At 52.1% G+C, this 26,412-nt stretch overlaps 2 protein-coding genes across 4 annotated transcripts; both read right to left on the reverse strand.

Annotated features, from left to right (window-relative positions):
• Positions 1–709: 709 nt before the first annotated feature.
• On the reverse strand, positions 710–26,337 carry IQCN (IQ motif containing N). Of its 3 annotated transcripts, XM_067733242.1 has the most exons (6): positions 25,313–26,337; positions 22,458–22,559; positions 11,787–11,848; positions 8,255–10,239; positions 7,059–7,217; positions 710–1,692 (listed from the first exon to the last, which is right to left on the reverse strand). In XM_067733242.1, exons 3-6 carry the CDS (start codon positions 11,827–11,829, stop codon positions 793–795), a joined length of 3,087 nt encoding a protein of 1,028 aa, XP_067589343.1. In that variant the 5' UTR covers positions 11,830–11,848; positions 22,458–22,559; positions 25,313–26,337; the 3' UTR covers positions 710–792. The 3 variants fall into 3 exon arrangements, with proteins under 3 accessions (XP_067589343.1, XP_067589344.1, XP_067589342.1); XM_067733243.1 differs by lacking the exon at positions 22,458–22,559; XM_067733241.1 differs by lacking the exons at positions 22,458–22,559; positions 25,313–26,337 and adding an exon at positions 21,109–21,181.
• Positions 4,286–5,217, reverse strand: LOC137222274 (cuticle protein 16.5-like). The gene has a single exon (XM_067733246.1). The coding sequence runs from the start codon at positions 5,214–5,216 to the stop codon at positions 4,434–4,436; it is 783 nt and encodes a 260-aa protein (XP_067589347.1). The 5' UTR covers position 5,217; the 3' UTR covers positions 4,286–4,433.
• Positions 26,338–26,412: the final 75 nt, after the last annotated feature.

A 26,412-nucleotide genomic window follows, 5' to 3' on the forward strand; every position in this document is an offset into this window, starting at 1 on the left:
AGGGGCGACATTCCTGACCCCCTCTCCACTTGGACCCCTCCACCTCTCCTAACAAACCCTCCTGATTCATGACCCTGAAGCCTTTACACTCTGCCTATCCCCTCAGGATACCCTCTGCCCCTTCTAGTTCCCCCTGGAGCCCCCATCTCTCTGTGCCCCCTCTATGGCTGCCCCACACCCACGCTGTCACCCCCCTCTACCCCTCCTCTTGGCCAGGCTGCCCCCCTCTCCCTCTCTGCCCTGTCCCTGATCCCACCAGCTGGGGATGTCTATGTACGGCTCTCTCTCACCCAGATTGGGGCCCCTTGGGGCTGGGCCCAGCATCCCCCCAAATCTGGATGTGGCTGGAACCCTCTAGTAATTCCTGAATGAGGCACCCATGCATGCACCTGTAGGATTTTCCAGGGCCAAGGGACCCATGGTGGCCATTCAAGGCCAGGTCCCCAGACACTGGCTTCTGGAGTACCTCCATCTGGAACCGACGACGCTGCCCTGCTAGCCGTGGATGAATATGATGGTACGTGTGAGGCCACGCTGGCAGCCCTGACCTCTGGGAAAGGCTTGGGGTCCCCATCCCAGCCACAGACCCTAGGTGCCAACTGCATGGTTGGAAGTTTGGGGCCCCTCCTGTCCAGGATGTTCCATATCCCTCTCATTTTCCCTCGCACCATGCCCGAGACACCCCCGTAAGCACAGGTAGACCAAGACCCAGACTGTGGAGGGCTTTATTCATTAGACCCAGAGAGCCACATGGCTCCTCCCCTGGTGTTCCCCCACTGGTAAGCCAAGGTCCTAGACACCTAGCCACGGCATGTGCTGTGAGTTGTCCCACGCCGCTGGTCCCAAGAGCGCATCCGTGGTGAGAGAGGCCCGGGTGCAATGGCCGCGCCAGGTGGCTTGAAGCACCTTGGCTGCTAACCGCCGCTGCTTCAGCTGGCAGCGTACAGCGAAGCCCCTCCAGGCTGACTGAATGGCCGTGGCTGCCTTGCTCTGGCTCTGGTGATGGGGTTGCCAGGGGCTCTGGGGGTTTGACCGGGTGAGGCAGCCCCGTGGCATGCCGGCCTGGCCCGCAGCACCCTGGCCCGTGCCATGCAGCACCCGGGTGGGCAGGGTATGGCCGCATATGTGGCATGTGCGGGAGCTGGAACCCACAAGCATCACCACGATGGGTGGGCTCCCCAGTCCGGAGCTCAGTGACTGGCAGAGACTACAGACACGTGGGTGGCAGGACTGGAAGCAGCGGTGATCAGACGTGGTCCTGGCCCTGCTGCCCGTCTCAGCCCACATGCCTGGGAGCAGCATCTGCTGGGTGCAGCTCCGGCGGATGCAGAAGCCTCGCCACGCAGCCTGGATGACTGTGGCGGCTCTGCAGAGCTGGGCCAGGTCCCGCCGTAGACGGTAGCCACGCCAGGCAGCCTGGATGGGGATGGCCCACTGATGCCACACCTTGATGGTACGGCGCACCAGGAAGCCACGTGTACACGCCTGGAGGATGACCACCGCATGCACGATTATCTCCTCCACAGCCTGCGCCGACGACGTCACCAGCTCCCCCGGCTGTCTGGGATCCACCGCCGCCATGACATCCCACGCGCCCCCAGGGGCCGCAGTGCCGTCTCTGGGCCCGACCGCTACGCTGGGGACAGCAGAGTTCCACGCTTGGCTGCCAGACACGCCACTGTCCTCAGGACCCTGGAGTACAGCGGGAGTCAGGGATGCCCCGTGACTGTCTGCAGGAGCCACGGAGCTAAGGGAATTCCGAGACACCGGCGGCGACTCCTGGTTAAAGAGGGGCCGCCGGGAACCACTCGGTGAAGGCTCAGAGCCCAGAGGCACGCTCCGAACCCCCGGATTCAGCCTAGGGAAGACCATCCGTGGTGCCACCTCACCAGTGTAGACTGTTGGCGCTAGGGCCAGCGGTGCGCCTGTGGAAGGTTTAGGAACTTCCTGTGAGGACCTGGGGGCATCCTTCTGCTCCTGATGGGCGGGGCCCGTCCCAGCCACAGAATTGTCCGGCATTTGTGGGAAAGGGACATCATGCGTGGCCCCGAAGGATTTTCTAGGGCCGAGGGACTCACGGCCATCCTGCATCAGACCCCCAGACACTGGCTTCTGGAGCGTGCTGGATGCCACCCCTCTCACCAGGGGTGGATGAAGTGGCACGTGTGAGGCCACGCTGGTGGCCCCTGACTTCCGGGAAGTGCTTGGGGTCCCCATCCCAGCCACAGATCCTGGGTGTAAACCGGTTGCCAATAGTACTGCCATGGGCCAGCTTGGGTGACCCTGAGATGACAGTAGAAGCCATCGTCCCACGGGAATGGCTCCGGGACATGTGAGCCGCCGAGGGGCTCTGGGGCACAACATAAACCATGGAGGGGCTCCGGGGTACAGCGTGAGACACTGATGTCTGCTGATGAGCCAAAGTGCCCTTGACAGACCCTGTCTGCGCACCAGGGACCCCACTAGCAGCCACAAGGTGGGAACTGGGGGCCCCCCAATTGCTGGCTGACCTCTGATGCAGAGTTGGGGTGCCACCACTGGCCACGGAGTGCTTGGCAAACCTCGGGGACTGTGGAGGGACAGAGGCCATGCCGCTGGTCATAGACATAGCTTAGCTGGGAGCCACCTCCTCCAAGAGTGGCATTTGGTCTTTGGGAAGAGTCTGCAGGGAATTCTTGACTGTGGTCGATGTCAGTTGCCAGGGGACTATGGGATATCCACGGGTTGCCTCAAGGACCTCGGGCTCCCAGTTGGATATGGACCCCTGGGGCAAAGCCTCGTCCAGGTCCTCTGGCTTTATCACAGTCTGGTGGCCTGTGGTCTCAAACAGCATCATCCCAAGAGCTTGGCTCAACTCTGAGGCTCTTTGCAGAACTGTAGGCACTTGGTACACTCCCTTGGCTGTGCCATTAGCTTCCTGGAGGTAAGCTTGGGCCAGGCCAGGAGCACGGGATGCCTGGAAGGAGGCTGTGGACGCTTCTCCTGCCAGGGCTCCGTGATATTGATGAGGAGAGAGCCCAATCAGCATGGACCCTTGGGGCAGGCTCTGGGCCACGCCTCCAACTGTGGAGGGTGGACCAGCTGTCCTAGCCATGGACTCCAGAACTAGGTTCTGATCCAGTCCCCCAGGCATAGATGCTGGGTCCACCCTAGAGGCCACAGGACGAGGAGGGGTACTTGAGCCCACCCCACTTGCCGCTGAACCTAGGAGCAGGCTTGGAGCAGTTAGACTAGCTGACGGTCTTACAGAGAGACCTTGCCTCTTCCCACCAGCACCGGATGCTGCATTCAGGCTGGGGGACACTGCAGTTGTGACAGAACTCAGAGGCAGGGTTCTGGCCATGCCATTGGCCCCAGAACCTGGAGGAAGGCCCTGACCCATGCCACTGATCATGGACCCTGGGGGAAGGGTCTGAACCACACCACTGACCATATAACCTGGTGGAAGGCTGGGGCCACACAACTCATCATGGACCCTTGAGGAAGGCTCTGGCCCACACCCCTGATCACGGACCCTGGGGAAAGACTAGGGGTCATACCACCGGCCCTAGTACCTGAGGCCACAGCTGTGGTCATCCTACTGGCTACAGAACCTGGCAGCACACCACTGGCCATGCCCATCCCAGGCTCCTGGCTGACAGCATCTGCTTGTTGGTAACTGGATTTGGAGATTGGAAGCACAGAAGGACACTGTTGGTCCAAAGATATTGGGAGATCGACATTGACCTGAGATATGCCGGGGCCCACATTGGTGAGGGAAAACTTGGATGAACTCACATCCAATCCACCGGGCACTGAAGCTGGAGAGAAGCCAGGTCCCGCCTCTGAGGCTGGTTCGTGAATCAAGGGGGCACCAGCCGCAGAGGTCCAGGATGTAATGGGGGCCACGCCCCCGGTCACCTGAGATTGGCTTGGGCCCATACCAGTCACCACACTTCTCCACCCCATACTCCCTGACATGCCAGGGGATACAGGTACCCGAGACATACTTAGGAACACACGAGCAGCTTCCAAATGTGGAAGCATGCCAGCAGCCACGGTGCCCTGGGACATGCTTGTAGCCCTGCCCCTGAACAGAATCCCCTGAGATATACTAGTTCCCTGGCCCAGACGAGAGTCCTCTCCACGGGCCACAGATGCCTGGTAGAGACTTGGAGCTGAAACAGTGACAGCAGACTGTTCAGTTATGCTTGGGTGTCTCCCACTGATACTGGATGGCTGATGGAACCCAAGGGCCACCTTGCGGAGCTCAGGGGCCTGGGGATGTGGGGTCACCCCACTAACCATCAGAGGATCTTGACACGGGTCCACCCTAGTAGACACAGCTGGCTGGCTCAGACCCCGGCCCACGCTGTTAGCCACTGATGGACATGGTGCACACGAGCTGACTTCAATGGCAAAAGAGGAAGGACGCTGACGGGGAGCCACTGCACTCACCCTTGAGGACAGTAGATTTGAACCCATGCTACGGGCCCAACTTGGCTGACAGAGTGCACAACTGATACACTAATCACAGACGGCTGGGCCAGGCTGGGCATCCCCCTCCCAGCCACAGATGGCTGGCCTAGGCTGGGGGCCACCACATAAGCCATGGGAGGTTGGCCTAAGCTAGGAGCCATCCCACTGGCGAAGGATGGCTGGGCTAGGCAGGGGTTTATTCCAATGGTCATAGATGGTTGGCCTAGGCTAGGGGCCACCCCAATGGTCATAGGTGACTGGGCTAGACTGGGGGCCACCCCACCAACCCTACATGTCTGGCCTAGGCTGGGGGTCATTCCATCAGTCATAGGTGGCTGGCTTGGGCTAGGGGCCCTGCCATGAGTCACAGGCAGCTGGGCTAAGCTGGGGGCCACCCCACTGGTCACAGGTGGCTGCGCAAGGCTGGGGGCCACCCTGGTGGTCATAGATGGCTGGGCTAGGCTCAGGGCCACCCCACTGGTCACAGGTGTCTGGGCAAGGCTGGGGGCCACCCCACTGGTCACACGTGGCTGGGCTAGGCTGGGGGTCCCCCCACAAGTCACAGGCAGCTGGGCTAAGCTAGGGGCCACTCCACTGTTCACAGGTGGCTGGGCAAGGCTGGGGGCCACCCCAGTGGTCATAGATGGCTGGGCTAGGCCCAGGGCCACCCCACCAGTCACAGGTGGTTGGGCTAAGCTGGGGGCCACCACACCGGCCATGGATGGCTGGGCTAGGCTGAGGGCCACCCTACAGGCCATCAATGGCTGTGCAAAGCTGGGGACCCATCAGTCACCAATGGCTGAGCTAGGCTAGGGGCCACCCTATTGGTCCTGGATGTCTGGCTTAGGGTGGGAGTCATCTTACTGGCCACAGATGGCCCAGATAGGCTGGCGATCACTCTACTGGCCACAGAGAGCTGGTCTGGATCTGGGGAGACCTTACTGGCTACTGTAGGCTGGGATAGGCATGGGGTCAACCTACCGGCCACAGATGGCCGCCAATAGACCATAGGGACCACATTACTCAAAGACAGACTGAGGGTCAACCCAGTCCTATAGGGTTTCTGGGACAAGCTCTCCTTCAGATTCATGGAGCTTTGGCCTGAGGACATATCTCCCTCATCATCTGAGCCCCAGTGGACACTCTAGGTCATGCGACTGGCCACTGAACTGTGACGCAGAAGGGGGATCAGTTCTGAAGCTGCAGAAGACTGATCGTGGAGGTTTGGGGTCATGTGCCCATGGCCTGCTCTCTCAGACTCTTCCATGCTCCCAGGTCCCTGGGACCTCTCCACAGGCGCCCCAGAGAGGAGAGGATCTAGATGAAGCTCCCTGTCCAAGCTGGCTTCCCAGGACTACTCCTCCACCAGGTCAACAGCGGTCATGCTGGCCACAGACTTGGAGGAAAGGCTGAGTGAACTGCAGTTGCGCAGTGAGCTCTGGGAATTGCTCACATTGGAGCCATAGTCTGTGGAGCCCTGGGAGAAGCTTCTGGCCAGGTCACTGTCTGGACCCTGTGGCAAAGTGGACACCAGTTCATTAAGTATATGGCTAGTCACCAGCTCCTGTGGGCAGTGAACACTGGAAATGGTACCCCGTGCTTGATTTTTCTCCTGCCCAGGGATGGCTGTACGGGGAAGGGTGGGTGCCAGCCTATTGCCTGGGGAGGCTTGGAACAGACGGGGATCAACCTGAGTCTTGAGTGCCCAGCGATGACCAGGAGCTACGGAGCCGGGCCGGAGATCTGGGGTTATGACACAGGCCTTGGGGGCCTGTGGTTGTGCTTTGCTCACCGTGGAGGCATGTGGTGGACTTGGGGTCACCTTGTTGGTCATCTCCCTAGTGCCCATGGAGGCTCGTTTAGGATCTGGGGACCGAGTTCTCTGCATGGTCTCCTCAGGGACCATAGATGACTGTTGCAGACCTCTGGCCACTGAGGGTCGACACACACCGGGAGGTACCCTGCTGACCCCGGAGGGTTGACACCCGCAAGCCGACCCCACATAGGCAGCGGCACACTGGTGGGAGTGGGTGCCCCTCCCACGACCTGCAGTGACGGGAAGCTTGCCCGGTGCCACTACCCTGCCCTCCCCCGACGACGCCCATGGACGTGGGGCCGCCCTGCTGACCTCGTGTGGATTGTGGGTGCTTGGGGTCATGCTGCCACTGGCCAATGACGGCCGGCTCATGCTTGGGCCCACGCCATTGGCAATGAGTGGCTGCCACAGACTGGGGGGCGGCTGCTGGTGGGGCGAGTTGGGCAAATTGGGGTCCACATCACTCACCATGGGACTGAGATCTGAGGCCAGTTCACTAGCCCTTGGGTGCAGGCACACATTTGCCTCACGGACCTTGGGGGTCAGGTACAGATTTAGGGTGTCTCTGCTGGGTCCCATCTCCTGTGACAGAGTGGGGTCCAGGGCAGCAATCAGGGGATACTGATGAATGGTCAAGGGGTCCAGCAGTCAAGGAGGCACCCACAGAGACCACCGAGGAGCAGGGTGACCCCCCGAGCATGGCTCCATCCCCCACCTCTTCCAAGAGCCTGGAGGGCCAGCCTGTGATGAAACCCTCCGAGGCCCCACCCCAGTGAACCCTGACCTTGCTGGGCTGTAGTCTCATGGGGCCCAGGGTGGGACCCCATGCAACCGACGGGCTCCTCCTGCAGTCCACCTCCACCAGGGTCGGCATCACAGTCACCCCGCTTCCCGCCGTTTTCGCGGCAGCCTTGGGGAGGACGACTCCAGACCTCAGGGCCACCTGAGAAAAAGACTGGCTGAGGACTGTGCCCAGCTCACCCTGACACAGGGCCTGGTTCAAGGTGGCCCGCTCCCCCTCCATCAGGGCCTTGCTGAGCACGTCCGCCAGTCTGCCCTGAATGGCCTTAGGGAGCTCTGCCCGCAGCTCGCCCCCGGCCAGGGCGCAGGACAGGCTGGTGGCCAGCTTGCCCCAGGACAGCGCCTTCACCAGCGCCGTGCCCAGGATGCCCTGGGGCAGGGCCTTGGCCATCGTGGCTCCCGAGACCTCTTTGGATAGGGCCTGGTCCAGGGCCGCCCTCACTTTCCCCTGGGAGAGGGCTTTTGCCAGCAGGGCGCGGAGAGGTTCTCCTGGGAGCCCAGCAGGGCAGCCAGCTCAGCACATAGGGAAGCGAGCTGGGAGGCTGCCAGCTCCTCCTGGCAGGGCGGGGCTGGGCTGCTTGTTGACAGCTGGGCCCTGTGCCCCCAGGATTCGACATTGCACGTGGTGTGCCCAGCAGAGGCCAGCAGAGGCACCAGCGTGTTCTGGCTCTCAGAGGCCCCCTGGCGTGGGCCCTGGGTGGCCTTGCCCTGCACGTAGATGTGGGACAGGAGCTGGGTCAATCTGTCCTCTGGCTTGGCTCGGGGCAGGGCGCCAACGTGCTGGCAGGGCTGGGTGGAGGCCTTGAACTCGACTAGGAGTGGTTGGGACTGGGTCTTCCTGTTGAGCTCAGCGGCCTGGCGGGCTGCATGGAAGCTCTTGGCCGTTTCTGTGGCCAGATGTGCCTGGGACGGTGCCTGGGTCAGCGTGGTGGGCAGATGTGCCTGGGACTGCACCTTGGACAGATGTGATTGGGCTAGGGCTGTGGTCAGCTCAGGGGGTGGATGTCCTTGGGACGGGCCCTTGGTCAGCTTGGTAGAAACATGTGCCTGGGATGGGGGCTTGGTCAGCTCGGCCGGCAGACGTGCCTGAGGCGAGCCTGTGGTCGAACACGGGGCCGGTTGTGCCTGAGGCAGACAGGTACCCAGATGTGCCACAGCTGTTTCTATAGGCTCACATACCTGGGATAGGGCCTTCACGACATCCGTCCTCAGGTGTGCCTGCTTGCTCCCATCCTCAGCCACTTTTGACCAGGACGACACCACGGGCACTTCCGTGGCCTCACTGATGTTAGACGCTGTTTCTGTTTTCACCCGTTTCTGGGAGAAGTCCTTGATTTTCTCACCTTCCGAAGGAGGCCTGGCTGTAGGCTTGGGATCCCCAGCCCCCAGATGTGATGGGGGGAAGCATTTCATTTTTCCCTTAGTCAAGTACGGGTGGGGTGAGACCTTGGTCACCCCTGCTGCCTGCCTCGCGTTCACCACAGCCTTGGCCTTCAGTCCACTTAGACATGTGTGGGATGAGGTGTCGGGAATTCCAGCTGCCGCCAATGCTGAAGGTGGAGGTTTGAGATTTTCAGCTGCTGGAGGGGGCAGGCACAGGGTCCTGAGGATGGCGGCTACTGAGCGTAACTGAGCTGGGGTCTTGGTTACCATGGCCGCCAGGCGTGTCTGGGCAGGAGGACCTTTGGTCACCGAGACGCCTTGGAGTGTCTGATGAGATGGGGTCTTGGTCATCGTGGCTGCCAGGTGCACCTGGGGTGGGGTCTTGGCCGTCACGAGCGCTGCACACGTCTGGGGTGGGGCCTTGGTCATCGTGGCTGCCGAGCGTGTCTGCGTTGGAGACTTGAACGTTGAGGGCAACAGGCATAACTGGGGTGGAGTCTTGGCCATCATGGCTGCTGGTCGTGTCCGGGGTGAAGTGTTGGTCATCGAGGCTGATGGTCTCATTTGAACTGAGGTCTTGGTCACCGGGGTCGCTGGGCAGGGCTGGGGTGGGGTTTTGGTTATTGTTATCACGGGCACTGGGCACGGCTGGGATTGGATTTTGTTCATCGTGGCCGCTAGGCATGACTGGAGTAGGGTCTTGGTCACTGTGGCTTGTGGGCACGTCTGGGCTGGGGTCTTGGTTATCACGGGTGCTGGGCCTGTCTGTGGTGGCCCTTCGAGGACCTCTGCTTCCATGTGGGCCTGGGTCTGGCTCTTGAGTTGTCCTTGAACTGCCTGGGCACGTCTTCCGGATGGTGGTGGCCCCGGGCCTCCTGCCTTGTTAGCTCTGGCAGTAACTTGCTTGGTCTTCATCATGTCCCCCTCTCCGTGGACAAGGCAGGCATTTCTGATGGTTCTTGTCAGCAGGCATGGGAGGCACTTCGCCTCTGGACTCACAGGACACGGAAGTCTGATGGCAGCGGTCTGGTGTGGAAGAAAGGCGACGCTGGGGCCTCCGACAGAGCACGTACCCGGCTGTGACATGCCCTGGGACTGCAGCAAGGCCAGCTGGTGGGTACAAGCGGCCAGGCCGTTGGAGGAAGGAAACTGGGTCTCCTTGCTCACCATGGTGGGCTGGGCCAGAAGGGACTTGCCCTCTTCCAGATGCTGGAACCGCACCTGCCGGGGCGAGTGGTAAGGGATGTCCCTCTCCTCCACCTTCGCTTTTTTCTCCACCGTCTTGCCAGACTGGAGGAGGCACCTGGTGCTGAAGCGTCGCCAGGCCTCCTGGATGGCCTTGGTCACCATCACCTGAGAGATTACCTTCTGCCGGAGCCGGTAGCCCCTCCAGTTGGCTTGGATGAGGGTGGCTGCGTGGGACAGCATCATGTCCATTTCGTCCACCAGGACATTCTTGAAGGTCTGGCTCTCCACCGCAGCCCGGAGGCATGGGACATGATGAGCCACCGTCTCGTCCTTGTCTGGCTGTTGCACAAGGGTCTCCTCGGATGCAGGCGGCTCATGCCGGGGCCGTGGATGCAGTGTCCCTGCTTTGCCTTGGAGATTGGGGACGGGCTGATAGGAGCTCTTCCCGCTGGGTGACACCTGTAGCTGCAGACGCAGTGTCCCCACTTTGTCTTGAAGGTTGGGGACGGCTGATAGGAGCTCTGCCCACTGGGTGACACCTGTAGCTGTGTTGCTTGCTGCCTTGCTTTGGTTCCTAGGCGGCTCAGCTCTGCCTGTGGGGGGTTACAGGGAAGTAAGCGGTCAGGGAGCAGTGTAATGTACACACGAGGCCTCCTGGCTGGGGCGGACACTCACCCCAGAACCTACATCTTCTTGCTCCTGGCACCTTGCCATCTTCCTCCTCTCCTTGGCAGGCCCTCTCTCTCCCAGCCACATGCCCAGGTGGCCTTTGGCACCCATGTCTCCCTCATCACCCTGTGGCTACTTCAACACCAGCACACATGGCACGTTCTCACCTGAATGTCTGACCACCTGCTTTTCGACCTTCCTCTGTATCTGGAACATACTGTGAGTACAGCACTGATCACAGTATTTTGGAAATATCCTGTTTGTGTGTGTATGCGCCTGGTGTTATTATTTGCTTTCCTCCATCGACTGTGAATTCCTAGAGGGTGGGAACCAAGTCTGAGTCACTTCTGTGGCCCTATCTCAGTCACAGGGCTGGGCTCCAAGCTTTGAACAGGTATTGGCTGGGTGGCTAGCTTGACCAATAAATGAGTGGATGAGTGGACTGAAAGTTGGATGGATAGATGGTCTCATGGCTAGATACTGAATGGATAAATCAGGGGACGCATGAATGCTGGATGGGTTGGAGGAATGGATGAAGGGTAGGGCTGCAAATGGATGAGTAAATGAAGTTGACGAATGAATTGATGAACAGATAAGTAAATAAGGAAATGGACACATGGATGGATGGATGAACGGATGGATGAGTGAGTAAACAGATAAATGGATGGATGTGTGGGTGGATGGAGGAATGGATGGCTGGAGGAATGGATGGATGGATAGATGAGTAGGTGGGTGGATGGATAGATGCGTGGATGGGTGGGTGGGTGGCGGGATATATGGATAGATGGAGGGAGGGAGGAGAGATGAGTGGGCAGAGGGATGGATGAAACCTGAGTAGATAAATGTGTGTGAATGAAGAAAGCTGAAGGAATTGGTAAAGAGATCAATGAATAGGAGGTGGACTGATGAATGGCTGGATGGATCAGTGAATGAATGGGGGATAGCGTAGATGATGGATAGATCAATGACAGATGGAAGGGTGGTAGAGGGAAGAATGAGGGCATGACTGGCTTTCAGAAGTACTTTGACTACCTGCTGAAGACAGAACCAACTGACCTTCCTGATGACACATGAGGAACCAGTCCTTAGTACAATCTAGCTCTCTCTTACTCATGAGCAGTTAGGGCTGTCTCCCAGTGGGAACGAGGCCAAGGCTGTCTTATCTTTAGATTGTCTCAGTTTTATGGCAGAGCCTAGCCTAGGTTGGAGGCCTGGCACAGATCTTCACGCCACCTCCAGAATGGCGCTGGGATCTTTCTTGTCTCTGGATTTCAAGTGTTTTAATAGTACACTCAATTGTCTTTCAAGTTGCTGAGATAAATGAAATCTTTTTAGATGTTAATGTTAAGTAAATAAATAAATCTTAGTCCATCTGCTCTTAAAAAAAAAAAAAAAGAAGTACTTTGATGCAGAGAGAGTTCAGACACTGTCAAGCAGCCCTGATGTATAACCTGGAGCATAAGACACTTACTTTGCAGAAGTATCCCCTTCTGGCTGGACCAGTCAGACTTCATACCTTGGAGGGTCACAGACCTGGAGGAAAAGCAGGAAGAGAAGGCGCAATCTCAGAAGCCAGCTTGCAAGAGGAAGCAGCCTTCATCCCTTCAGCCCATGCATTATGCAGCTACACTGCCCTGGGTTGGCTCTGTCCCCAAGACCAAAACGAAAAGAGATGTTAAAAGCAAAAAAACTAAATTCTCTTTAAAAAAAAAAAAACCACAACTTTTTTTTTTTTTCTCTTTGCAAATCTCGCTCATTCAGAGGTAAAACTAGAGAAATACCAGTTAGGCCAAAGGGTAGGATAAAGCCACCATCAAAAATTGGCACTTCTGGGGCTTCCCTGGTGGCGCAGTGGTTGAGAATCTGCCTGCTGAGGCAGGGGACGCGGGTTCGAGCCCTGGTCTGGGAGGATCCCACATGGCACGGAGCAACTGGGCCCGTGAGCCACAACTACTGAGCCTGCGCGTCTGGAGCCTGTGCTCCGCAACAGGAGAGGCCGCCATAGTGAGAGGCCTGCGCACCGCGATGAAGAGTGGCCCCCGCCTGCCACAACTAGAGAGTCCTCGCACAGAAACGAAGACGCAACACAGCAAAAATAAATTAATTAATTAATAAACTCCTACCCACAACATCTTCTTTAAAAAAAAAAAAAAAAAGGTACTTCTGGGCTTCCCTGGTGGCACAGTGGTTAAGAATCTGCCTGCCAATGCAGGAGACATGGGTTCGAGCCCTGGTCCGGGAAGATCCCACATGCCACGGAGCAACTAAGCCCGTACACCACAACTACTGAGTCTGCGCTCTAGAGCCCGCGAGCCACAACTACTGAGCCCACATGCCACAGCTACTGAAGCCCATGTGCCTAGAACCCATGCTCCACAACAAGAGAAGCCATCGCAGTGAGAAGCCTGCACACCACAACAAAGAGTAGACCCCGCTTGCCACAATTAGAGAAAGCCCGTGCGCAGTAACTAAGACCCAATGCAGCCAAAAATAAATAACTTAATTAATTTTTTTTAAGAATTGGCACTTCTGCTACAATTGTCAGTGAATCTCCTCCATACACACGTTTTTGGATTTAAAAAAAAAAAAAGATGAATGTGCAAGGAAGTCTATTCCAGTGGGGTTTTTAAAAAATTTTTATTGAAATATAGTTGATTTACAATGCTGTCTTAGTTTCGGGTGTATAGAGAAGTGATTCAGTTATACATACCTAAATATATATACATATATGTTCTTTTTTTACATTCTCTTCCATTATAGGTTATTACAAGGTATTCAGTATAGTTCCCTGTGCTATACTGTAGGCCCTTGTTGGTTATCTATTTTACATATATCCAGTGTTATTTTGTACCTAAATACAAAACTGGAAATAACCAAAAAGGTGATTGCTAGGGGGCAGTTACAAGTGCATAAAGAAAAGTACTCAAGGATGTTCATCTCTATACTTTTGAGAAGAGTCAAAACTGGAAACAAGCCAAATGGTGGTTTAAATTAATCAATTGAATATTCATACAGTGGTATACTATCCAGCCATTAGAAATGGTGTCCAGACCCACAAGAATGGCTAAAATTTAAAAGGTGAATATGTCACAACCACTTGCAGAAACGATCCATATCTTGACAGGAACTCCACAATTCCACCCTGACATATATACTCAAGAGGTCCAAGTGTTTATACTCACCCCAAACCAGAAAGCACCCAAATGCCCATCAACAGAATAATGAATATCAAGTGTATATTCATCAATATATTAATATGAACGAATAGGAATAGAAATACTGACTTATTTATACCCGTTCAACACATCAATGAGAATGAGGTCAGCACTATAGAGAAATCTCACATACATTGTTTTGAGTGAAAGGAGCTGAACATTAAAGAGGACAGATTGGTTATTCCAATTATAGGACATTTAAAAGGGAACAGAAGAAATTAAGGTCTGCTATTAAAAGTCTGGCCAGGGCTTCCCTGGTGGCGCCGTGGTTGAGAGTCCGCCTGCCGATGCAGGGGGCACGGGTTCGCGCCCCGGTCCGGGAAGACCCCACATGCCACGGAGCGGCTGGACCTGTGAGCCACAGCCGCTAAACCTGCGCGTCCGGAGCCTGTGCTCTGCAACGGGAGAGGCCACAACAGTGAGAGGCCCACGTACCGCAAAAAAAAAAAAAGAGTAGCCCCCGCTCACCACAACTAGAGAAAGCCCACGCACGGCAACGAAGACCCAGTGCAGCCTAAATTAATTCATTAATTTAAAAAATAATCATAAAAAATAAAAAAAAGCCCAGGACTTCCCTGGTGGCGCAGTGGTTAAGAATTCACCTGCTAATGCAGGGGACACGGGTTCAATCCCTGGCCCAGGAAGATCCCACATGCCGTGGAGCAACTAAGCCCATTTGCCACAACTACTGAAGCCCGTGCGCCTAGAGACAATGCTCTGCAACAAGAGAAGCTGCCTCAATGAGAAGCCTGGGCACCGCAAAGAAGAGTAGCCCCTGCTCACAGCAACTAGAGAAAGCCCGCATGCAGCAACGAAGACCCAACGCAGCCCCAAAAAAGGATATAGAAAAAATGAGGGAGTTTGGCCTTTTAGTCAAGGTGGCAGAATGATGTGATGTGGGAACCTGACCCCCTTCACTCCAACATAGAAATAACAGATAGAATATTTTAAAACAATGTTACCACATGGTGATCCTTTTTTAATGTATAGAAATATCAGATCACTACATTGTACGCCAGCAACTAATGTAGGTCAATTATACTGCAAAAACAAACAAACAAACCCATAGAAAAAGAGATCAGATTGTGGTCACCAGAAGGGGTAGGGATGGGGGCAGGGGAATTGCATGAAGGCAGTCAAAAGGTATACACTTCCAGTTATAAGATAAATAAGTACTAGGGATATAATGTACAACATGATTAAAATAATTCAAGCTGGGGCTTCCCTGGTGGCGCAGTGGTTGAGAGTCCGCCTGCCGATGCAGGGGACACGGGTTCGCGCCCCGGTCCGGGAAGATCCCACATGCCACGGAGCGGCTGGGCCCGTGAGCCATGGCCGCTGAGCCTGTGCGTCCGGAGCCTGTGCTCCGCAACGGGAGAGGCCACAACAGTGAGAGGCCCGCATACCACAAAAAATAAAAATAAAAAATAAAATAAAATAATAATAATTCAAACTGCTGTATGTCATATGTGCCATATGTTTAAGAGAGTAAATTCTGAGTTATCATCACAAGGAAACAATTTTTTTCTTTTTCTTAAATTTTGGATCTATATGACATGATGAATGTTCACTAAACTTATCGCAGTCATCATTTTATGATATACCTAAGTCAAGTCATGCTGTACATACACCTTAAACTTATACAGTGCTGTATGTCAATTATATCTCAATACAACTGGGGAAAAACGTTTTTGAAAAAAGAAAAGAATGAGACTTCAAAAACAAACTCGTAGAAAAAGAATAAAACCCTTGTAATTTCCTTTTTAAAAAAGAAAAAAAGGAAGGAAAAAAGGAAAATGTTACCACAATCTAGCTCTCACCGACAGATAAGATGCAAACATACTAAAAACGTGACCACTTATCAGAAGAATAATACTATACCCAAGTGCTATTTATTCCAAAGATGTAAAAATAGTTCAATTTCTAAATATTCCCAAGGTAATTCATTACACCTAGAAATCTAGAAGATAGCCATATGATTTTTCAAAAAGGGCCAAAGCATTTTGGCCAAAGCATTTTATCAAATCCAATAGCTATTTCTAATAAACATTTTTAAAAATAGATAGGATAGTAACTAAAATTGGTAAGTCTAACTACAAAACCACAGCAAATGTCATTTTAAATGGTGAAATACTGAAGTCATTTTTGTTAAAGGAAGGAGAAAGATGTTGCCCCACCCTTGCTGCAGGTATCATTATTTTTGGTGGTTACAGCAAAACAAGATGACAAGGACTTGAATAATCAGTGTAAATGTTTGAAAAGAGCAGCTCAGCAGGAATTGTCAACCTAGAAGACCCAAGAGATTCTAATTTCCTAAGGCACATGGCTGCATACAGAAACCCATAGCTCTTCTGTATTTAAGGTAAAACCAGCTGGAAATGGAAATGAGAAAAAAATACCATTCATTCATAGTGATGTCCAAAACTATACAATTCAGGGAATTCCCTGGCGGTCCAGTAGTTCGGACTTCATGCTCTCACTGCTGAGGGCCCAGGTTCAATCCCTGGTCGGGGAACTAAGATCCCACATGCTGTGTGGTATGACCAAAAAAGAAAAAAAAAAAAATATATATATATATATATATATGTATATACAATTCATAGGAACAAATATTACACAAAAGCCAAAGGGGTTATATGAAGGCCAGGAAAAGAGACAAAAACCATCTGAAAGATGTACCATGTGCTTAGGAAGAAAGAATTCCTATAAATTATTACACAGTATCACAATTCATAGAGTGTAATTCATGCCCAATTAGAATCCCAATGGGGAGTTTTTTGAACATGGAATGATTTCAATGCTCAGAAGGAAGAGTAAATGAGAGTAGCCAAGAAGATCATGAAGAGTAGTAGTTGGGACTTCCCTGGTGGCACAGTGGTTAAGAATCTGCCTGCCAATGCAGGGGACATGAGTTCGAGCCTGGTCCGGGAAGATCCCACATGCTGCGGAGCAACTAAGCCCGTGCACTACAACTACTGAGCCTGCGCCCTAGAGCCCGCGAGCCACAACTGCTGAAGCCCTCACACTAGAGGCCGTGCTCTACAACAAGAGAAGCCACCGCAATGAGAAGCCTGTGCACCACAACAGAGTAGCCCCCGCTCGCCACAACTAGAGAAAGCCCGTGCGCAGCAACGAAGACCCAACGCAGCCAACAATAAACAAATAAATTTATATATTAAAAAAAAGAAGAGTAGTAAAGAGGACTTTGACTTGCCAGATTATAGACATACTCAAAAGCCATCATAGGGCTTCCCTGGTGGCGCAGTGGTTGAGAGTCCGCCTGCCGATGCAGGGGACACGGGTTCGTGCCCCGGTCCGGGAAGATCCCACATGCCGCGGCGCGGCTGGGCCCGTGAGCCATGGCCGCTGAGCCTGTGCGTCCGGAGCCTGTGCTCTGCAACGGGAGAGGCCACAACAGTGAGAGGCCCGCGTACCGCAAAAAAAAAAAAAAAAAAAAAAGCCATCATAATCACAGTATGGTTCCCATCCAGGACTAGACAAAGAGACCAGTGTGACAGAAGAGTGAAACCAGGAATTAACACCAATGTACCAAGGATACATTGTATTTCAATTCAGGAGGGGAAAGTTCTGTGTTTAAACAAGTGGTACAAGGCAATCTATTTGGAAGAACAGAAGTTTGGACCTCTATCTCAAACCATATTCTAAAAAATTCCAGATGGATTGAAAAATGATAAGAACATTTATTAGTATGGGAGTATAACCTGTAAATCACTGAGCTGTTGTAAAACTAAACAGGAAACCCAGAAGCTTTGAAAAAGGTAAACATGTTTGACATCATAAAGACCAAAAACAATATTATGGCCAGTGATGCCATAAATAAGGCCAAAGTAAAAAAGACTGGGGGAAATGTTTGCAGTGAACGTGTTAAAGAGTCCAAGTTAATTGCCTGCTAAAATAAAAATACCCATACTTTTTGGAAGATTATGACAGCATCCGGTCTCTGCATCTTAACATTCACAATGTCTAGGTATAATCCAAATTGACTAGAAATATGAATAAACTCAAAAAAATGTAACTCATTCTCCTGAGAAAAATTTATCAATGGAGTATGACCCCAAGATGCCCCAAATGTTGGAATTATCAGTCAAGGATTTTAGAGCAGCTATTATAATTATGCTAAATAGAAAAATATACTCGTAATGAGTGAAGAGGTGGGACATCTCAGTAGAGAAATAGAAAAATAAAGATATTAGAAAAGAACCAGGTGGAAATTCTAAAACTGAAAATATACAATGTCTGGAATTCAAAAATTCTCTGGATGGGCTAAACAGCAGAGCGTAGATGACAGAAGAGTCAGTGAGTTTGAATATAAATAGAAATTATCCAATCTGAAGAACACAGAGGGGATAAAGAATGGGCCATAGAGCAAGCATTAGGGACCTGTGGGACAAGATCAAAAGGTCTAACATAGATGTAATTGGGGTCCCAGAAAAAAGAGGAGGGTATAAAAAGTATGTAAAGAAATAACAGCCAAAAGTCTGTTGGAAAAAAATTTATAGGTTTAAAAAGCTCAGAAAACCCTACGCAAGATAAGCACAAAGAAACACACACCTGGCTCAACACAGTCAACATCCTGAAAAGCCAAGATCAAATCTTGAAACCAGTCAGAGAAAAATAATACATAACATACAGTGGAGCCATGATTCAGCCAGCTTCTCATCCAGAAGACACTGCAGCAGTCTGGGCTCAATCAGGAGATCGAAACCACAACACAGATTAAATGAGGGAAGTTTAATACAAAGAATTGTTTATGATGATAAAACAGTAACTATGGACTTCCCTGGTGGTGCAGTGGTTAAGAATCCACCTGCCAATGCAGGGGACACAGGTTCGAGCCCTGGTCCGGGAAGATCCCACATGCAGCGGAGCAACTAAGCCTGTGTGCCACGACTACTGAGCCTGCGCTCTAGAGCCTGTGAGCCACAGCTACTGAGCCAGCGTGCCACAACTACTGAAGCCCGCACACCTAGAGTCCATGATCCGCAGCAAGAGAGGCCACCGCAATGAGAAGCCCGCGAACCGCAACAAAGAGTAGCCCCTGCTCACCGCAATTAGAGAAAGCCCGCGCGCAGCAAGGAAGACCCAGCGCAGCCTAAAGGAAACTCTAATGTGGTTTCCTAGGGAGTATCCCCAAGGAAGGGCAAATTTGGAAGAGGTTAAGCCCCCTTGGAGAAGATGTGGTTTGACCCACCAGATGGCAGAGATATTTGCTGGTTTGGCCAGACCGAAGCAGAGCTGGAGTTGCCAGGCAAGCAAAAGGCCACCCCCTGAAGTGCACGTGGAGGAACAGGTGATCAGTAACTGGTGATATGAGCACACGTCAGGAGTCCAGTTGCTGGTGTGGGCAGAAGGCCTGCAGAGTGTGTGGGCCACCGTGGGGGCTTTGGGTTTTGGGTCAAGAAGCCTACAGAAAGATTTTCACCAGGTCATGTCTGCAAAGTCACAAAGGGATGACGTTCTAGACCCATGAGTGGGGCAGGTTCACCAGGAATCTTCACACCTCTACCACTGACACTTCCCGGCAATGTTTCACCAGTACCCTCTACTCACTTGAAAGGAGACAATGAAAGGAACTCCTTGGTATATTACAGAGTAATGGACATATTGAAAGGTACATTTGGAGGCAAGATGTAATAAATTGAGAACTGACATGCACCCTAAGTGATGAAAGAACAAAAAAACCTGCCAACTGATAATTCTATACCTAGCAAAAATGTCCTTTGAGAGTAAAGTTAAAGACATTTTACAGAAAACAGAAGCTGGTCCTCCTTGAGTTGCATCTTTTGTTTTTTTTTAATTTATTTTTGGCTGTGTTGGGTCTTCATTGCTGCGTGTGGGCTTTCCCTAGTTGCGACGAGCGGGGGCTACTCTTCGTTGCGGTGCACGGGCTTCTCATTGCGGGTGGCTTCTCTTGTTGCTGAGCACAGGCTCTAGGCGCACAGGCTTCAGTAGCTGTGGCACGCGGGCTCAGCAGTCATGGCTCGTGGGCTCTAGAGCTCAGGCTCAGTAGTTGTGGCACACGGGCTTAATTGCTCCGTGGCATGTGGGATCTTCCCGGACCAGGGCTTGAACCCACGTCCCCTGCATAGGCAGGCGGATTCTTAACCACTGCACCACCAGGGAAATCCTTGAGTTGCATCTTGAATTGCCGCCTAGTTTTGGTCAATTTACCCCGGGGAAGTCCTGCAAGCCAGAACAGAGATGACTGTATGACACAAAGCATCACTGAAATTTTTCAAAATGGATAGGCTTTGTGGAATTCCCCCGCTCAGTGTGGGGTTTGTGGGCTAGGCACTCAAAGAAATCTCACGCACACCTTTCTCTGTAGACTCTATGAAGTAACAGCTGCGAACGGAGATACTCAGAGATTTCAAGCTGCATAAAAAGGTTTTAAACTCCTCAGAAACAAAAGTGGTTCTCTAAGCAGTATGCAAAGAATGAGAATCAATTCTGCCTCAGAGAGGAAGTAAAAGCAGCAAGATGATCAATATCTTGTAATAAACTCTAATGGGAAAGAAACTGGAAAAGAATATATATATATATATATATATATATATATATATATCTGAATCACTTTGCTGAAATTAACACATTATAAATCAACTATACTTTGATAAGAAAGAAAGAAAGGGAGAGAGAAAGAGAGAGAGAAAGAGAAAGAAAGAAAGAGAAGCAAGATGACACGTGACTGGTCGTCTCTGCTTGGTCCAAAATGTGCAAAGAACCTGGTTTATGTGGCTTGTGTGGCTCCTATGCCCTGAGAGATGCTTTGTGCCCGGACGGCAGTCATGGGTGATTACCTCCAAGATGACCATGCTAACTGGAGAGCAAGGGCTGTACTGCTGTGTCCCCAGCTCTATTGCCAGCCTGGCACATAATCAACCAACACAGATTGCTTGTTGGGTAAGTGCTTGTGGATGTGTCTTGTTATTAATCAGTTAGAGGGTCTGATGCCACCATACCTTCTCAGGTGTGTCCCTTTAGCTTTCTAAGAATCTAGGCGTAGGGGATTAAGAGGTACAAATTATTATGTACAAAATAATCTACAAGGATGTATTATATAGCACAGGGAACATAGCCAATATTTTATAATAACGATACATGCAGCATAACTTTTAAAAATTGTGAATCACTATACTGTATACCTATAACTTATTTAATATTGTACATCAACTATACTTCAATAAAAAAAATTATTTTTGAAAAAAAAAATAAATAAAGACATTTTCAGGTAAAAAAAAAACTAAAAGAGTTTGTCACCTGCACACCTGCATTACAATAAATGCTACTAAGAAAGTTCTTCAAGCTGAAGGAGATTTACACTTGAGGGAAACAGATCTTTGGGGAGAAACGAAGAACACATAAGAGATGATAAATACATGCATAAATAAAAAAGACTGTTATTTTCCTCTTTTAAAGAACACATATAACTGTATTAGCAAAAACTAAAACATTGTCTTGTGGCATTTATAATCTAGGTAGATGTCATTCATATGACAAAGAGAATAAAGGACAATGGTGAGGGTAAAAAGACCTCTACAGTTGGAAGATTTTTACATTTTAGGTGAAGTAGAACAATAGTAAGTCCAAGTCAATTGTGACTTAAGGATATATGTTAAGGATTGCAGTTCCTTGAGCAGCCCCTAAAAAGGAAAAAAAAAAAGGCAGTAGTTAATTTAAAAGAGAATTCTGAAAAAGATTCAAATAATCCAAAAGAAGGCAGAAGAGGGGGAACACAGGAATAAAATTCGGAGACCACAGAAAGAAAAGTAGTAAAATGGTAGATTTAAATTCAATCATATTAATCATTGATATGATAATGGACTAAACATCTCAAGACAGAGATGATCACAGTCGATTTGTTTTCAAGAATATCTGGCCCCAAGATGAGCCAGGCCCCAGGCACAACGGGCATCAATGTGAACTAAATTGTAACAGCAAACTGGCCTGAAGCTGGCTCCCTGGAGGCGGGCACAGTCACTGTCCCCATGTCAGAGGAGGCAACACAGTGCGTCTTTTTTTCTTTTTTTTTTAAATCTATTTAGTTATTTGGCTGTGTCGGGTCTTAGTTGTGGCATGCGGGGCTCTTAACTTGCGGCATGCAGGATCTAGCTCCCTGACTAGGGATCGAATCCAGGCCCCCTGCATTGAGAGCGCGGAGTCTTAACCACTGGACCACCAGGGAAGTACCAACGTACTGTGTCTTACTTCTTTATATCGTTTCCTATTTGCCTCCTCCGTTAGGCTGTGAGCTGCCCACCAGGGAGGACCCTTTGTTTGCCCTTGTCCCAGTGTCTAGAACAGTACACATAGTATGTGCTCAAGAGATATTTATGGATAAATGGAAGGATGAAAGGAAGGATAAATAAATGGATGGATCGACGGATGGATGGATGAACGTGGCCCAGGATTCAGAACTTGGTGACGGCCGCTTCAGGATCCAAATTGGTCCATCCCAGGTTCTGAGGTTTTCTCAACCACACGGCTCAGCCCTTTCGATAAACTCAATCAGAATAAGGAGACAAAGGAAGGACAGAGTGAGAGAAACAGGATGGCAGGAAATGCAAAGAAGGAATAGGAGCCGCGGACACATAAGCTCAGTGGGCAGCTAGGCAATTTTGAGCAAACCCCTCTGAGCCTTCCACATGTGTCACGTGAGCTGAGACCACTTTCCCAGCTTCCCAAGAAGACATGATAGGCTCTCCAGGCTGGGCCCCCAAGGCAGACAAACCCACCATCAGGCCTCTGGGGGCCCCTAGCACCCCTGCTGTGAGAGGCTGTGGAGCTGTTCCACCTCTCAAAGCAGTCTGGAGGGCCCAGGAGGACTGAAGGCACTGGGGGCCAGGGGAGAATGACCAGGTCTCCATGTACTGCCCCCCACCAAACGTGCCACCAGCCTCACTCACCTGCCTTTGAAGCTGAACCCACCAGGCAGATGGCCGGCCTTGGGGCACTGGTGTCACGGTGGCTTTGTGACTCACAGCCAGGTTCCTGGCCAATCCCATCTCCTGGGGGGAGGGGGTATTAGAAGGCTGACTCAGTAGGGTGGGGGAGGGGGCAGGACCCAGGTCCGGGTCAGGGTTGAGGGCATGGTGATTGCTACATCTTGCCTGCCCATCCTGAGTAGAAAGTTAGGGCTCTGAGCACAGAGGGGACCCCAAAATCTCCCCCTCCATGTGTCTGGAGGTGGCCTCAGTCTCATCCCTTGGGTTTTTGCTGAGCACTTACTTTGTGCTGGGACCTGATCTGGACCTGGGGACACAAACAACTCAAATAATCTAGGGGTGTGAAACTGTTACGACGGAACCAAAGTGGGGGTGGGATGGGCTGAGCCCCACAGAGAGAGAAAAAGAGTTGGCTGGGGGTGTGCTGTGGGAAGGGCATCCCAGGTGGACAGCAAGGCATATGCAAAGGCCCTGTGGTGGGAACAAGCTGGGTATGTTTAGGGGATATGGAGGAGGCTAAAGTCATTGGAGAGAGGGAGAAGAGGGCAGGGAGGGTGACTGTATAGGTAAGGCTTCAGAGAGGACTATATAGGAGTTTGGGTTTTGTTGAGAAGGTGAGGGGTAAGCCATGGCTCTTGTGCTCTGACTTACATCCTAAAGGGTTTAGAGTGTCTGGCTTTGAGGATGGGGGCTCCTTAGGGTAGTGCCAGGCCCAGGGCCCCTTGGGATCTTCCCACTGCCTGGCAAAAATGGGCACTGACCCTGAGCCACAGTCCTGGAAGGGGAAGTGAGGCCACCATCCCCGGTCACCTCCTGGGGCTGGGCCAAGGCCTCGTGTGAATCACTGCTGGCTGGGCCACGGCTGACACACTCTTTGGCCTCAGCTCAGCAGTGTCCTGCCAAAGCCACACAGCCTGGTCCAGAGGCCTCTGCCTGGCCTCCCTGGGAAGCCACTGGGGGGCATCAGAGCAAGAGGCCAACAGGGACGCCCAGCCTCCCTCTGCAAAGATCCTCTGTCTTCTCCACCCTGTGGGTGTGGCTTTGGGCAAAACTAGGGATATGGGAGTTGGACAAGACTTATGTCCTTTGTTTCAGCAGTGACCAGGACAGTTCCCATTCATGACCTGAGTAAGCCAAACACAAATCCAGGGTGATCAGGGCGATAATAGTGGAAGCACAGAGCACTGATGGAGCCCAATAAGGGCATCTGCAGCAGAGCTTGAGAGGTGAAGCTCAGCTGGGTGCCTGAGGGAAGAGGGGTATCAGGCTTGCAGCTGTGCCAAGGTCCCCAGGCCAGAAGGACAGTGGGGAGCTGCCTAGAAAGAGACACTGACCTGCCCAGGGCCAGGTGCAGTCAAGGCCTTTTTTCCAGAAAAGTGGCAAGTAGGGGCCAGATCTATGGTTTCCAAAAAGCCCTTCAGGTCACATGCTAGTGAAAAGACAGGGCCTCCACCTAGCCCCAAGGCTCCTTTTAGGCAGGTAAAAGGCTTGGGTTTGAGCCCCTGTGCTGCAATCATTTAGCAGGATCTTTGTCCCTGGTTCCTAGCACACAGCTCCTAAAATTTCTGTAAACTCCAGAGTGGTGCGGCCAGGGTCCTTAGATAGCTTCAGGATGGGGGCTGGTCTCCAAAAAGACCAAGGCATGATCAGAGGGTTGTAACTTTCTGCCACACCTCCCAGACCTCCTGGGAAGGGAGACGGGCTGGATATTGAGTTAATCACCAAACGCCAGCGATTTCATCAATCCTGCCCAAGCATTGGTGAACTCATGGGGTGCTGGGAAGATGAGGTGCCCAGAGAGGGCATGGAAGTTCCCTGCCCTTCCCCCATTTGCCCTTCCCCCATACCTTGCCCTATGCATCTCTTCCATTTGGTTGCCCCTAAGTTGTATTCTTTAAAATAAACTGGAAAGAGTGAGTCAAGTGCTTTCCTGGGCCCTGTGAGCTGTTATAGCAAATTATTGAACCTAAGGAGGGGTTGGTGGGAACCCTCGGGTTTATAGCCAGTGTTTAAGAAGTACCGGGGTGGGGGCGGGGGGGGGCAGAATTCCCGCGGAGTGGTTAAGACTCGGCGCTTTCACTGCAGGGGTCACGGGTTCGATCCCTGATGGGGGAACTAATCCCTGCATGCCCATGCCGCCCAGGGCCAAAAATAAATAATTTTTTTAATAAAAAGCAGCACAGGTGGCAACCTGGGACCTGTGATCGGCATCTGAAGTGGGGCAGTTTTGAACTCTTCACCTGTGTGGTCCGTGCTAACTCCAGGTAGAGTGTCAGAATTGAATTGTAGGATACCCAGTTGGTGTCTGCAGTTGGAAAACTGGTTAGTGTGGGGGAAAAAAAAAAAACCCCACTCATTTGGTGTCGGAAGTGCTGTGAGTAAAAACCTTTCAGGGGGTATCCGGTAGATCTCGTAACCTCCCTGGGCTTCCCCTTCTCTATAGGTTAGGGGCTGCACAGTGTACGCCTCGCCTGAATACTATTTCACTGCTGTTCATCTCCCAAGCACTTCCAACTTCTGACCTGAGACGTTACCTGGACACGGGAAACACATCCTTTTCACAGCACAGTAGGTAAAGGCCAGAACCGGGAGGGAACTTGGCTGAGGTTACAGCGGCAAATTGGGCAAATTGGCACCCAAGTTGGGACTCAAGCCTCCTGAAGAGTGAAGCTCTGACCCCCAAGCATGGTTCTTGGTCTCCTCTGTGTGGACACCCCAACCTCAGCATCAGCCCTCTTTTCACTTCAAACCCCTCTCCTGAAACATCTGCCTGAAGGTGGTACCAAAGAGAGGTCACATAGTTTAAAAAAACAAACCCCAAAGCAGCTCTTAAAGCCTTGAAAGGTGGGCAGCCAGGTGATCCGGAGGAAGAGGGAACTTGTATGTGGTGAAGCCCCACTCTTTCGATGGCTGAGGGACTGTGGGCACAAGGCGTTTCTTCTCTGCACCTCTCTGCACCTCAGTTTCCTCATCTGTAAAATAGGCATGATTTGCCCACCTTCCCTATCTGGGTTGGGTACACAATTGGAGTTCAAAGCTCACTTGCCCTCTTGCCCTGTGTCCTTGGCCACCAATGCTTATGTCCCTCGGGCCCCAAGTGAGGCAGAAGCCCAAGGTCCAGGGTCTTTTGCCCCCACAGTAGCAAAAGCCAAAGCAGGCAGGGGACGAGGGTAACCTGGCAGTCAAGGCGCTGGAAGTGAGAAACCCAAGGTGCAAAATGTCCCTGCACGGTCTCCTAAAAAAGGCTGTGTGACCTGAAGCCTGTCACTCAACCTCTCTGAACCTTAGTTTCTTCAAAATGGGAGAATAGGATGTTGGGGGAGGAGTGTTTCAGACAGTACTTGAAAAATCCTGGATTCCAAGTCAGTGGTCCCACAGAACCTAACCACACCTCCAGTCCCGGAGGCAGACTGCCTGGGTCAGATCCTACCTGTGCCAACCTTCCTTCTGTTCCGGAAACTCACGCTCCCCATCCGACAAACGATAATACAAGCTTACACTGAGCACCACCCGTAAGTCAAGAACTGCTCTGTAAACGAACTGTCTTAATCCTCAAAACTTTAGGAAACAAGTTTACCATTGCTCTGCCTATTTTACAGACAGGCAAACAGAAGCCCGGAAAGTTAGTTTCTGCCTTTTCCTCCCTGCCTCGGGCTGAAGTTGTCCCCCTTCCCTCCCGCAGTCCCTCCTCCGCAAAGGGGAGACAAAGGGGACACCCTCGGGCTGGCTAGTTCCAAACTCAGGTTGGAAACCCCAATGTCCCCCGCCCAACCCGGACAGGAGTCGGCCCAGCGCCCAGGCGCTCCTAGATGGCGCTCTCTGAGCGCCAGATGTGCAGGTTCTTCCGGACGCCGACTCCCTCCTCCTCTGAGCAGGGGCGGAGGGAGGAGGCGAAGGAGGCAGGAGGGGACGGGGA

Source organism: Pseudorca crassidens, chromosome 3, assembly GCF_039906515.1.
Source record: "Pseudorca crassidens isolate mPseCra1 chromosome 3, mPseCra1.hap1, whole genome shotgun sequence".
Taxonomy (NCBI): Eukaryota; Metazoa; Chordata; class Mammalia; order Artiodactyla; family Delphinidae; genus Pseudorca; species Pseudorca crassidens.

What these genes read in the sequence shown, in the direction of transcription:
- LOC137222274 (XM_067733246.1), bottom strand. Translation starts at nt 5,216, where the DNA reads ATGGCCTGTAGGGTGGCCCTCAGCCTAGCCCAGCCATCCATGGCCGGT.
- IQCN (XM_067733241.1), bottom strand. An exon ending in GAAGGGGATACTTCTGCAAA is followed by an intron (nt 10,240 to 11,786) that starts GTAAGTGTCTTA and finishes AACCCCCCACAG; the next exon opens with GCAGAGCTGAGCCGCCTAGG. An exon ending in TCGTGAAGGCCCTATCCCAG is followed by an intron (nt 7,218 to 8,254) that starts GTATGTGAGCCT and finishes TCTTTTTCTCAG; the next exon opens with GTGGCCCTGAGGTCTGGAGT.